The 14,512-nt window shown below is 33.3% G+C and overlaps 1 protein-coding gene across 5 annotated transcripts in view; it reads left to right on the forward strand.

Annotated features, from left to right (window-relative positions):
• LOC136835944 (monocyte to macrophage differentiation factor 2) overlaps positions 1-14,512 on the forward strand; it is a 263,773-nt gene that overhangs the window by 207,621 nt on the left and 41,640 nt on the right. For all 5 annotated transcript variants that reach the window (XM_067099830.1, XM_067099831.1, XM_067099828.1 and 2 more), the window contains 4 exons: positions 940-1,027; positions 3,723-3,880; positions 4,660-4,782; positions 5,056-5,185. In XM_067099830.1, coding sequence (XP_066955931.1) covers positions 950-1,027; positions 3,723-3,880; positions 4,660-4,782; positions 5,056-5,185 — 489 coding nt within the window. In that variant the 5' untranslated portion in view covers positions 940-949. The remainder of the gene's footprint in view (positions 1-939; positions 1,028-3,722; positions 3,881-4,659; positions 4,783-5,055; positions 5,186-14,512) is intronic.

The raw sequence follows: 14,512 nt of genomic DNA on the forward strand, positions 1-14,512 counted from the left end.
TCTTTAAATTTTACGATCACAGCTTTTCAAAATCCCTTCCATTTTCATTGTCAGTGCCAGTGTTTCTGCTGCATAGAGTATGAGTCTTTGCTCTTGCATAGAGTATGAGTCTTTGCTCTGTTCACAGAGTATGAGTCTTTGCTCTTGCATAGAGTATGAGTCTTTGCGCTGCAGCTAATGTAATGCAGTTCTCTCAACTTAAGCCTCACAGTCCAGTTTGTTTCCAGGGTAACAGAAATGTTCTACTCTTCTGAGACCAGCCTATCCATCACAGCAGGGTTCTCAACTCTTCTCAACTCCCCTATCCTCCCCATTTGCATTTCTGGCATCTAGAATCTCTTACTCTATAGTATTTTGTCATCCAAAGCACCTCTTATACCACCATCTGTTTGTTACAGAGGCCAGATTTCACCCCCACATCTTTCTCACAAGAACAGTGTAGCCACTTTCTAAATTCTACTTTTTCCTTTGCTCTCTTTCTAGTGATCACAAGGTTTGTTTTACTGATGTTAATATTCGGTCCTCTCTTCTCCTTTTGAGTCTTCCACCCTTTAAACATTTTCACCATCTCTCACAGTCTAGTTTTTCTTACACTGTACTCTGGACTTCATTATTGTATTTTTACAATTATTACTGTATAAATTTCAGGAAATAGAGTGTAGCTCACAGACAGTATTGAGATATGTCTGTTCTTCATACTTTATCATCTAATATGAAGAGAAGACCACCTATAGTGTATTTTTGAAACTTGCAGTTTTTCTAATTATTCTGACTTCATGCAATAAGTATCATATAACTAAACTTCTGTAACAAAAGACATTTATATAATGTAGAAGGTATATTTACTTCGTACTGCACTGTATAGTTTCACTCATTACTGTGTTTTTCAGTATTTTTTGTCTTGCAGAGTAATATTTGATATATTTTCTCTTCCAACAGGTCAGTATGGATGAATTCTATTGCTTTAGGCCGTGCAGCTTACCAGCCTACAAATGTGGAACATTGGGCCAACATGGTCACACATGGGGTAAATTCTTGTCCATTTTTTCTCCTTGTAAGGTTTGTTAAAGATCAGCATGAACAGCAAGCTGAGCTGATGATTTTGAAGTGTTTCTGTTGGTCTTGTCATTACTGTTCATAGCTTTTCCTTCACAATCCCATCACTCATAAATGTCCCAAGACCCAGCATTCTTTAGTTTACCAAACTGAAGAAGGATAACAGTCACTTGACAATCTTCAGTGTACGGAAAGAAGAAGAATGACAGTTCATTTAGGCACTACCCAGATACATAATAACCAATTGGCCTCTTCACTGTATGTGAGTCTGCAACACTGTTCTCAGTTCTGTGCAGAATTCCCTGAGTTTGTTTGCTCTGCAACTTGTCAGTTATTCAGTCATTCATTAATTTATATTTCACTCCATTTTCAATACTAATTCATAAATATTTTTGCCCTTTTCCTATTTTTTGCTTAGTGAATCTGAATAAAGTGTGATTTATTTCAGTTTCTCAGGTATATTTAGTCACCTGTAATTACCTGGTAACAGCTGCTGGATCTTTTCTGTGAAATTTGGGCTTTGCTACTATATTTGCATAGTATAAATGTTTTTCTGGTATTTCTCATTCCTTCCTTTTAAGATTCCTATGTCTCTAAGATGCCTATGTCTCCATCAAGATCATATCCTTTGACATCCAGTAGGATAACTGCAGCAAGTAAACATGGCCACTGTATTGACCCAGGAAAGGGAGTTTTGTGTAGGAAAATCCCCCAATAAGGGGGTAGAATGAAATGTAGTATAATTACTAAATGCAGAGACATTCATTTTTGTACATTTTTTTGTGGAAAAGATCACACACACACAAACAAGAGAATCATTAGCAACTTACAGTGACTAGATCCCTTCTGTGCACCATTCACTGATGGGTTCAACTCTCCCCCTTGTGTGAGATTTGCTTCATCATCTCCAGAGAGGAAAACCTAGTTCTAATTGCTGTTTGATTTGGTATCTTGTTTTCACAATAGAATTTTTTTGAATACTGTACGGATGTTTTATTCTGTACTGTTAATAATGAGAAGTACACCAGCACGATAGTATGTAATTTTAACTCACTGGTGTGCCAAAGCTGACTTTTATAACTAATTATTCTTTAAGGGAAAATTTTGTTATTAACCCATCTTGTAAGTATAGCATACCACCTTTTTCTCAGAGAGATCATTTGTAAGGATTTTGACTTTCTGGAGCTGGATCATTCTATCACTAAAGTCAGTGTCCACCAAGTTGAGAATATTATCCAAAAAATTGGACATCAGATAGTTGGTGATCATTTCCACATTCCTGATCCTTTCTAGAGGAGTCTCCTGTTAAAGAGTAGGTTTAGTGAGGCCTTAAGCCCCTGCTGTCAAAAAGTTGTTACTAAACAAGTTTATGCCTAGCTTACTGATAAAATAATGTTGAGGATTATGGGAACATTTGTGAGGAAATATAATTTGGAGCCTTATACTACTATTTACAATGTTGAGGATTATGGGAACATTTGTGAGGAAATATAATTTGGAGCCTTATACTACTATTTACTTCTCTTGTAGTTTTGACCTTTTAAAAATGCATTAGATTTATTTTGTAGTTTTGGCTTTTTAAAAAACATTAGATTTAGACACGGTTACCAAAACCTGGTTAAGATTAGAGAGTATAAAAATTGCTGTTGAATCGAGAAGCTAGAAAAGAAAGATAAGGAAAATTTGTTTAAACTGGAACTGTCAGCACACTGATAACAAATACAGAAGGGAATGAGAAAACAGTGAGAAATGATGGTAAACATGAGGAAGGGGATAGAACCCTGTGAATACAAGGCATGGTTTAATTACTAAGTTAATCTCCTTCAGTTTAATTTGGAATAGCCTTGTCAGATGGAGTAAGAAGTTATTGAAGAATGAGGTGGAATTTCATTTCAGGTTGGTAGTATAGTGCATTCCTCTCCATTTTATATATTTTCAAAATTTTGAAATAAAGCATTCTGATGATGGTTGCATCACATTTGATTAATCTTGGAAGATCCAGAAAGTATGAATTTTAATTTTTTCAGGGTTGATATATATATATATATATATATATATATATATATATATATATTATATTATATATATATATATATATATATATATATATATATATATATATATATATATATAAATAATATATAATATATATAATATAAGATATACATTTAAAGGAACGAAACACTGGAGTGCTATGGCCTTTGACACTAGTCCTTTACTTAGCAGTCTGCTAAAAAGGACTAGTGTCGAAAGGCCTCGCAGCACTCCAATGTTCCGTTTCCTCTCGTGGGATTTTATCTTTATTTATATATTCATCAATGCTCCATATTTTCTCGTGATTCAGTTATACTACTGTATATATATATATATATATATATATATATATATATATATATATATATATATATATATATATATATATATCTTTAATTCATATATATATTATATTATATATATATATATATTATATATATATATATATATATATATATATATATATATATATATATATATATATATATGTATATATGTATATATGTATATATGTGTTTGTATATATGTATATATATATATATGTATATATATATATATATATATATATATATATATATATATATATATATATATATATATATATATATACATATATATCTTTAATTCATTAGGTGTTTGTGCTACCAGCTGTATATGGGGCTGTAATGATGGTCATGGCTAGCCGTTCCGATCTGCACCAGTTAGCAGCTACGATTTATGGGATTGGATTAGCAGGACTTTTTAGCATTTCAACTATCTTCCATATTGTCTTCTATGTTGGGTATTATAAGTAAGTTCAATTAATTATTTGTCAATATAGAAATAATATTGTCAGAAGAGCTCTCAGCTTCTTTTTAATGGTGAATATGGAGGCATTAGTATTGCAGCCTTCATATATAATAGTATTTCTTAAATAAAATTACTGTATATGAATGCTAGAATTTTATGGTAATTTTTTTTCTCCACTTTTTCCTAGTTGCACAAAACTTGCTGAAAAAGGGTTTTAGATTGTAAAGTATAGGGCTGATTGTAGGTTCAGGCTATTTTTTTCACCCATTCTACGGTGAGTTTCTTTTCCCTGGTTTTCAAGACTACTTCAGACCACATTTTTGTAAATTAGCACATTTCTATACTGCATTCTCCAAAAATTACTGTTCCATGCTAGCAGTAATGCATCCAGTCAGATGTACCGATACAAAGTTCCATGGCTGATCTTAGTTTCACTACCGTAGTAGCAGTCAGCAACACAAGGAATACAGATAAAACCAGGTGGCATGGATCAGGGCACAGAGCTAGCTGATCAGTCACAATCAATATTCCATTACCTTAGGTTTTCTAACTTATCAGGATCTGAGTAAATGTTAATTGGGTGGTTATTTTGAGATTATTGACATGATTTATCAGTGTGTACCCTTCATTTACTTTGGTTAAAGTCTAATTTCTTTCCTTATGAAAGTGATACAAGTTTTCTTCGATGCAAAATCTTACTTTTATTAAAATATTTATTTTCATGTTTATTGATGCAGTTTTTACCCCTGAGTTTATACTGAAATAACCTTCTTCTTACAGGAACTTGAAAGAAGTATTGCATCGAAGTGACCGTGCAATGATATATGTTTTTATTGCCAGCTCGTATACTCCTTGGCTACTTCTCAGACCTCTTCCACTTGACTCCTGGACTCTCCACCTCAGGTCAGTAATGTCAGTATGTGTCTTAAGATTAAAAAAAAGTATGAAAACACTTTTGGTATTGTATTAGGTTAATTGACAGTAAAATACATGCTGTAGCATGGCAATAAACAGAATGAAACTAAAGGCACTGGCTCCTCTCTGATAGCAACTGTAAGAGGTTAGATATATTTTTATTGTGGGGTATTTTGAGTAATTTGTTCTAGCAGATAGTTAAATACCACATTATAAAGGATCCAGCTAGGTTTATCAGTACCTTTTTTATAATTACTGCAGGTGGGGAATCTGGGTGTTGGCAGTTCTTGGCATTATGTATCAACAACTCTTCCATGAAAGGTTCAAGATGTTAGAAACAATTTTCTACCTCATTATCGGCATTCTCCCATCTCTTGCTGTCATGGATATGGTAAGTGTCCTGTATCTTCATTTTTATATTGAATTTTTACTCCAGCTCATGTTTTCTTGTAGTGGAATAGTGAAGATTACTTGAAATTATGCCATTATGTTGTCTGTAGACTTTTACATTCTGTTTGGATATTTATTGATGGTCAGCATTTTAATGTTGAGTAGCTGATGATGAGAGAAGAGTGCAGTGTGTTTCAGATTCCTCATTTTTGTGTAATGTAGTGGACACCATATGTGCCATAAAGTTAGTTATTGAGCTAATGGGTGACAAGGGGATTTTTCAGTTATAAAAAAAAATACACTTCCATAGGAAGTTTAGTATGTTGGACCATTTGTTGAAATTCTCATGTTTTCTTCAGTTGCACTTTAAATTTACAGATACAGATTATGAATTTTTAGGTTACTAAGATAGGTTTGTAACCCAAACATAATTTGTTTGTTAAGGGAACTTTTCATGCTGTAAAACCATGTGTTGTGTGTTTCTGGATTGACCTTGCACAATTGCAGATTTCTTATTGCAAGAACTTGTATGTGAGGTTGAGAGGTGAAAATATTTATGATAGTGAAAGTAATGAAAAGTTAGCAAGGAATTTTGTGTTCTTCACAATGTAACAAAAATTTATTTTTTCTGATACATCCATTATTACAACTATGTAGACTTCATAGACCTAATTAGTTGATAATTCAACAGGCAACCTCAGTATGATGTTAATCTTGACAAACATCAGCTTGCCCATACAAAATTACAAACCATTGCCTTATTAGAGCTTTATACTTCATCTTTCAATTAGCAGACCCTCTAAAATTGAACAAAGAAAACACATGTGATCCTAGGTGGATGATGACATCATCTAAAGTGGAAATATAACTCATACTCCCTCTTCTCACTCATTTCCACTTAGTTTTCCTTCTTTATCAAAATGTCAACCTCTCCATATTCATGATTCTATGTAATTCATATATGAATTAATTCATTAGTTTCCATTTTAGCTCACCTAAGCTGAAATTGGGTGAGCTGTTTTGATTGAAGTTTGTTGTCCATCTGTTTGTCTGTATGTCTGTCTGGCATTTTAAGACTACTACTTCAGAACCAATAGATCCATTTCAACCAGACTTTGATCTTTTTAGGCAGAGGGAATTCAGGCTTGTTTAAAAAGGGGGAGTACCCCTTCAAGGGAAGTTAATTAGAAAATAATGAAAATATGGGTAAATAATTTTAAAATCTTCTCCAGAACTTGTAGGCCAGCAGTGATAAAATTTGAGTGGATTCACTTTTGTTCAAACCATGGTGCCTGTGGCCGGATACGACCACAATATAGTATCAAAGTTTTACATAGGAATATACAGGAAAAAATCAATAAAAATTATCTTCTTAAAAACAGTAGGGCTACAGTTTGTTAAACTATTATGGTCATCCCCATGTAGTGCAGATTCAAGTTTGTATACACCATGGCCTCAGGAACCAGGGTTGGGCTGCAGTAGAAGTCCAAAGTTTTTCTCATGATTATATAGGAGAAATCTTAATCATATAGTTATAAGTGCAGTAAGGTGGCTTAGGTTAGTACTTTGGCCATGGACTTCTCATTTGCTCATTTCTTGATTTTGCCCCTCCATCATTTGAGATGAATTTAGTATCTCTTTTAGGGAGATTTTCATTGAAGTTTTGTTTCCATAAATTTTTTCAATAATTAACATACATTATAGCACAGGGACAGTTATTTTGTAAGCACTGACTTTATTGAGGTATTATTCTTCATGCCATGTGTATGATATTAGTTGGCACTGTGCATTTGAGTACTGTAGTTAGTGAGTGTATATTTTGAATACCATAGTGTATGTTGAGCTTATATCATGCTTTTATTTTTGTTATAAGTGTTTTTTCCCTTCTGATCTTGATTAATTTTCAGCTGAACACATTAGGCTTTAACAGAGTGTTTGATTTGGTACATGTTGAGTCTAGGTGTAGAAATCTAGGTGTAACATTCAGTTGAGGATATGAATTATAAATGTAAAGGAAACATTTGCTAGCTATTCAGATTAGTTTAACATTTCTTTTAATTTAGTTATGGTAGCAAGACCTGATTAAATATATATATATATATATATATATATATATATATATATATATTTTATATATATAGTAAGAACTTAATTTTAAATGTCAGTTATTTATTGCAAATGAGTATTTTAATGTAGTTTACTTTTTCAACTATATACTGTATTATAGTATTAATGAATTTCTGTTCTGTCTGGTAATTCTCATGCATACACATATCATAAGCTAAGAGCTGAGTATTTATAGATTTTCTAGTATTAGTTGCGTTCTGTGTTTGTGTGGTGTTTGTACATACTTGTGAATAATACAACACCCCTCTTCATGTTTTTTGAATTTTGTTTTTTGCGAAAAACTTTGGAATAATAATTTTTAGTGCCAATGTTAATGTAGTTTTTAAAACTTGTTTACTAAAATGCCATATAGTTTTTGTTTTTCTCTGAAGTATGTTGGTTTTTTTTTATAAATGCCAGCATGAATATTGGAACACAGTTTTGTACTGTAACGGAACTGGAGCTTAATTTTTTTTGTGTAACAGTGAGGGAAGTACTATATGATATAAATACAATAAACCTTACCCTACATTATTTATTTGATTATGCAATGCAAGTCAAAAAAGGGTTCAAGTTGAATAAACCCTTTTACAAAACACCCTAGCCATACAAACCCCTATAAGCTAACTCATAACAGTGCCAAAACATCTACAATAATTCATGTGTTAAAAATTTTACTGTTGATAAAAAATATTAAAACATAAATACAAACATGTATTTTATACTTTGCTCTACCCTTCCTGATGGATGATGTCAATATGCACAATATTGTCGTCTGACTTAAGCCAAGAGAACAGGCTTTGCTGTCAATCTTTTCATCATTTTCAAAGCATTATCTCTCAGCAACCATACTTTCCAGTGAAGTAGAATTACACTAGCATAAGCACTACAAACTTTCTTTGGAGTCATGGGACTAGTTTTTAAAGATAAGTTTAGTGTATATAAGACACTGACAATAACAGGTACATAAACACATTTGAACTCGCTGCCAAGAACTAGCGCTGCCTTGCAGCCAAACTCTGGAACTACGACAGTCAGTTCCCACTCAAATTGGGACTACCTTGACGTGGTAAGGGGGCTCTCGAACCTAGGGGTTTTTTTTTTTTTTTTTCTTCTTCCCTAAGTTTGATCCCAAGTGTCCCACATATATAATGATATATTTTAGGAGTAATTTTGTGGACTTTCCCACTTTTGTCAAAATTACCAAACCTAATAAAAATGGGAAAAGATATCATAGCATGGAATGGAGTTGAATCTGAAGCTAATTAGTGGAAACTGTGATAGAACCATCATCTACCTGATAAAGTTCGGACCTGTTTTTTTAGGTGGAACTATTCTGTGGAGCTGTACCATGGATTCCAGGGGGGCCTGGTTCTAGGAATAGGACTCTCGGCTTTCTGTCTGGTTAGCCCATAATGTGATTAGGATGGGGATGACTGGATTATTACAATACACTCAGTCCTAGCAAGCAGGTTTTGCTTACACTTGGGCCATACTAATCATGATATGCCATCCCCTTTTTGGGATAGGGTAGGGACACGGACATTTGGGAGTCAGTTCCCACTTGTGCCATTAGCGGAAGATTGAACTTCATAAAAAGCCAATGATATCTTTCCAAGATTTATTTTTTCTTCTTCTTCTTATGGAAAGTAGAACTAAAGATTTCAGTACCCCTGGACCTCATGATGGTTAAATTCTAGCACAGTCGATGACTATTGGAACGTCACTCTCGAATCACCTTAGTACAGACATAAATGCTACAGAGGAACACCCTGTTCCAAATAAAATATCAACTCCTAAAGACTCAGAGTGCTTAGAAAATCAAAAAGAAACAAATAAAAACAAAATGGTAAGCCCCAGTATCATAACACTGGAACCATACACAATGGACAATAATTCTAAAATAGAGACAAGTAATCCTCCTAAAACCCCATCAACACAAGACAACTCATCACCGATAAATGTGAAAAAATAAAAAAGAAATAACCATCGACTCAATCCAATGCTAGTTCATTTTGAACATATTTTTGGACCAGACAGTTGGTCCAAATTTTAAGTATTAAAAGCAGAAAAACAAATCTCACCAGCCATATTAGAGAACAAATTATTAAATATACACCGAACACAAGATATGGAATGTAGACATATCAAAAACAATGAATGACTAATACAAACAACCAAAGCCCAATCAACAGCCTTTCTACAAATAACCAACATAAATGAGATAAAAGTAACAGTAACCAGCCATGAAACACTAAACTATATACAAGGAACAGTGATGCTCCCAGACAATGGTGAAAAAGAGGTACCATCATAACAAATCTTTATTGACTCCCTTAAATTAAGATACAACAACATACATGACTTGGAATTATATACTGTCCCAAGTAGAAGGGATGCAAATACACATATTAAAATAGTCAAAATAAAACTTACAAACTAGGAACTACCACGAAAAATAAAAATTCTCTAGGACTAAATAGAGAAGTTCGCCCCTTTGTCCCTAAACCTCTCCAATGTTCAAAATGTCTAAAATATGGCCATTCAACAAAAAGATGTAGAAATAATGCTAATTTGCTGTATGTTTTGAAGATCATACAACAATTTGGAAATGCAAAACCTTTAAATGTGTCAGTTGCAAATTAAATCATCATGCAAAATCTAAAGACTGTATATTTTATCAATATTACACAGAATTACAAATGTTAATGGACAGAACTGGTATGCCCGTTAACGAAGCCAAACTCGAACTGAAGGTGAGAGGAATCAGTGATCCAGTAAAACGATATTCATATTCAAATGCTGTAACAGCTCATAATAAACATAAAGAATCTCAACACTGAATAGCTGAGACACACCTCTCCCCCTCCCCTGCTACTCATAAAAGCCTAAGTGTGCAGCTGCAACAGACCTCTCTTACATCACAACAGACCTCCCCAATAATAATCCCAGTTAATCATTCAGAAACAAATTCCAATGACATGGAAAAATCAACAGAGATTAATAATCCAGATCTGGATACTCATAATGCACTAACAAACATCATCCACAGAAAGCTTAATTGACAAAAATAACCATAATAAGAAAAAGGAAAGTAACTGACAGAATTCCCCCTAAGGGTAAAAAACCTAACATTCCGTTCACAGATTGATCTAACAAAACACCAGTCGCACCTACCATTCATCTGAAACAGATTACATTAACTGCATCACAAGTGGAAATCCATAGTGTTCCACAATCCAAGACAAATATAAATAACGATTCCCCAAATAAGGATAAATCATCTAACTCTTCTCTACTCTCATCACCAAAATCAACGAAGAAATCTTCAATTAAACATCCCACTGAAAAACCAGATACCCCAAAATTCATCAAATCACAACCACATCAAATCAACCCTCAGCAAAACCAAAGAATAATAATAATAAACCTAAAAATTCAAATCAAAATTTTATACAAGCACATCAGAGATCCAATATACCTACACCAGAAATTCCTAACAAAAATATTTCAGCATCCAATAATGGAAACATAATTGGGACCCAGAGATCAGAACCATTCCTTCAACACTCGGAACATGATTTATCTTGCGGATGTCAAGTGTTTCATCATAACATACAATTGTTTACTAAACAAAAATGAAAATGTACCCCGAAATTTCATAAATAACTTTACTAGGTTCCAAAATGCCCTTTAACATTCCATCAAGATGTCGAACTATGCTCGAAATCCTTAAAACTTAAAAGAAACATGATCAAAACTCAAATAGATTTGCCAATAAGGAAATATGAAGAAGAACCAATCAATGCATCAAATATTCAGCAATCAAACCTAGCTACAAAGAAACCACAAAGTAACACAGACTCCCTTAAAATGTTACAGGATATAGCTAAATCAGCAATTAACTTACAAAACCTAACGCCAATCCCACCAAACAATGACCAATAAAATAATTCAATGGAACATGACTGGATTTTCTACTCGGCTTTGGCTAGGTGAAATCCAGAGAATACTAAAGGAACATAAACCTATTTGCATATGTCTGCAGCATATTGGTGCAACTTCAAAGAACTTTAGAAACTATAAATGAGCTTGCCACTCACCAGTAGTGGATGGCAAGATAGGAACAGCTATACAGGTATATGTTCATAACGATTCAACTTATGAACCCTTAAATATTACATCATTGTCATATCAAATAACTGCAGTCAAATTGCATATGCCAGACATTCATATTATCTCTATTATAAATCTATATAATCAGCCAAACTTTAACTTAAACTTTAGTGATTCACCACAAATAGGAAATAATGTAAATGGCCCCCTACTGATGGTAGGCGACTTTAATGCCCATAATCCATTATGGGACAGCACACATGCTGGTAACTTGGCCGGCACAAACATTGAGAATTGCATAAATGATCAGAATTTACATTGCCTGAATGAAAGTGATTCACCAACGTACTTCTCAAAAACTCATGTAACCTTCTCTTCAATAGATATTTCATTATGCTCACTGGAATTAATAAAAAAATTGGAACGGAATGTCCTAGACGATTCACGCACAAGTGATCACTTTCCAATTGTTTTGAATTATTTGAATGACAAAAAACAATCATTTCCCATAAAATATAACTTAATGAAAGCTGATTTAGATAAATATAATTTACAAACTAGAAATATTCCTCCCTTTCCATTAAATCAAAACAATGATGTCACAAATGATTTCTTTTCCAGTTTTGTAATCAGTGCTGCAGTTAAATGCATCCTCAGACTTCTTCAACTCCTGTTCCATGGTGTCTAACAACTTATCTCTCTTAAATCAGACAAAACACACTCTGGCATGCAATTTGAATAGACTAAAGTCTAGATTAAACACCCTTAATAAAGGCCCTTGTAATATAAAGAAACTAAATAAGATATTCATAAATGTAACTATTGATCACATTAAACCACTTAAACCAAATGGGGTGCAGGATAAGATACAATGTTTATGTTATACAATGCAGCAGTACTATCACTCATAAATTATAGCTGTCCAATTTATTCAACTGCCTCAGAAGCAACACTAAAATCTCTAGATGCTTTACATCACGAGGGAGTGCGTATATGTACAGGAGCCTTGCACTTGTCTCCAACTGTCTCTATCCTAGCAGGAGCAGGCCAGCTGCCTCTAAAATATTACAGAGATCTAATTACTTTAAGAAGAGGCTTATCCCTTCAAGCAGGCACATCTCCGGAATCAAATAAATTTCTCAATAATCAAAATACAAATAATAACCCAAATCAAAACTCATTTACCAAAAAAACAAATCATCTATTGAATTTACATAACATGATACCCCAGTTTACCCAAGAAGTAAATCAGATCACACCATGGACACTGAAAAAGGCAAAAATATGCACATATTTATCATATCTTTCAAAAAAATTTATGTTAAACACAGAAATGTATCATCAACATGCCATGGAACACACAAGACGGAAGGGTAATCCCTTCATAATCTATACAGATGGATCCAAAAATGAAGCTGGAGTGGGCTCATCAGCCTATTCAAGTGATGAAACTATCCAAATGGGCCTTCCCTAATATCATCAGTGTTTACAGCAGAATTAACAGCCATACAATTGGCTCTCCAGATTACAGTATATCAAAAAAAGGACTCCCTTCAGCACTCACATTGAGTGACTCAAGAAGTGCAAGTGAAGCAATAGGATCATTTAAATCAAATAATCACCTTGTCCAAAATATTGAATGGGAAATTCATCAATTAATTACAAATGGCCTTCAAGTTCATATTTGTTGGATCCCAGCCCATGCAGGCATTTAGGGTAATGAGAAAGCTGATAAAGCTGCTAAATTGGCTTGTACAAACCCCCCAACTACTACGAAAGCTCCCATATCAGACAGGCTAGCATTAGTTAAACCTTAAATTTATAGGGATTGGCAAAATGATTGGACAAATATACCCCCTCAAAACAAACTAAGACAAATTAAGAACAAAGTTAAAAAATGGCATTCTTCTACCCAAAAACAAAGAATTAATGAGTAATTTTAACAAGACTCGGAACAGGACATTCCAGATTCACACATGGTCATCTGATGTAAACTCCACACGCAAATCTAATAACTTGTGAAAGATATAACATCCCAATAACAGTCAAACATATCTTGATTGACTTTCCCAGGTGGCAGCATGAAAGAAATACTTATTTACAAAATAAATCAATAAAAGATATTCTAGCTGAAGGTAATAACTTTTCAGTTAATAAGATTATCCTCTTCTTAAACAAAATTAAATTAATAAATAAAATATAATTCCCCTACTCCCTTTCCCCCCCCTTTTTTTTTCAGCCCGAGAAGAACCCTAAAAGGGTTCATAGGTCTGGTTAAACAAATCATTTGTAACTAACTTATAACTACAGTCAGTTGTCAGGTCCTGCAACAGTATTTTTTATATTTAAGCTGCGCTTGTTCTATGTATACACTTATGTATTTGGCATTTTTCTTTGATTTTTATACTTATTTTTAAATTAATTATTGATCATCATAAAGATAAGCAAATGAGTTATTTTTCCTTATTCTTAACAAAAACTGCTCTCAAGTCAAAGATTTTGAAAATCAGAGGAATCTCACTGGAGGTATTACAGTATTGTTCTCATTTTTTCATGAACTTCTGAGTGTTGTATCCCCTTGATTCCATGTTGTGTATCATCATAAACTTTCTATGCTGGTTGTGCCGAACCTCCTCCAATGAGAAATCTTTACTTTCATGTGTTGTGTGCACTCTTTATATTTTAGAGCATGTAAGATAATAAATTATATTGGTAAATATTATATCACAGAGTATTTGTACGACTAGTACCAACGTTCATATTAATACATGGTAATTTATGCTTGAGACCAGAAGCGAAAAGAAATATGCTAGCATAGTAACCAAACCTACTAACACCAAGTATTCATATATGGGGTAAAAGCAAGTCAGAAGAGACAGTATTTGAAGGATACTATCCTACATTTCACTTAGTATTGTGAAGAAATTTAATTAGAGCAGAATGATAATAGGTGCAAGGCAAAAATACAGATGTCATTAGTAATTATAATTAGGTGGAAATATGAATAATTAAATCTCTGAAATTAAAAAAAGCAAAATAATCAGACAGTTTTCCAGAATGCTAGTTGACCTATGAGTATATCTCACTAGACTTTTACCCTTAAGAA

Source organism: Macrobrachium rosenbergii, chromosome 55, assembly GCF_040412425.1.
Source record: "Macrobrachium rosenbergii isolate ZJJX-2024 chromosome 55, ASM4041242v1, whole genome shotgun sequence".
Lineage (NCBI taxonomy): Eukaryota > Metazoa > Arthropoda > Malacostraca > Decapoda > Palaemonidae > Macrobrachium > Macrobrachium rosenbergii.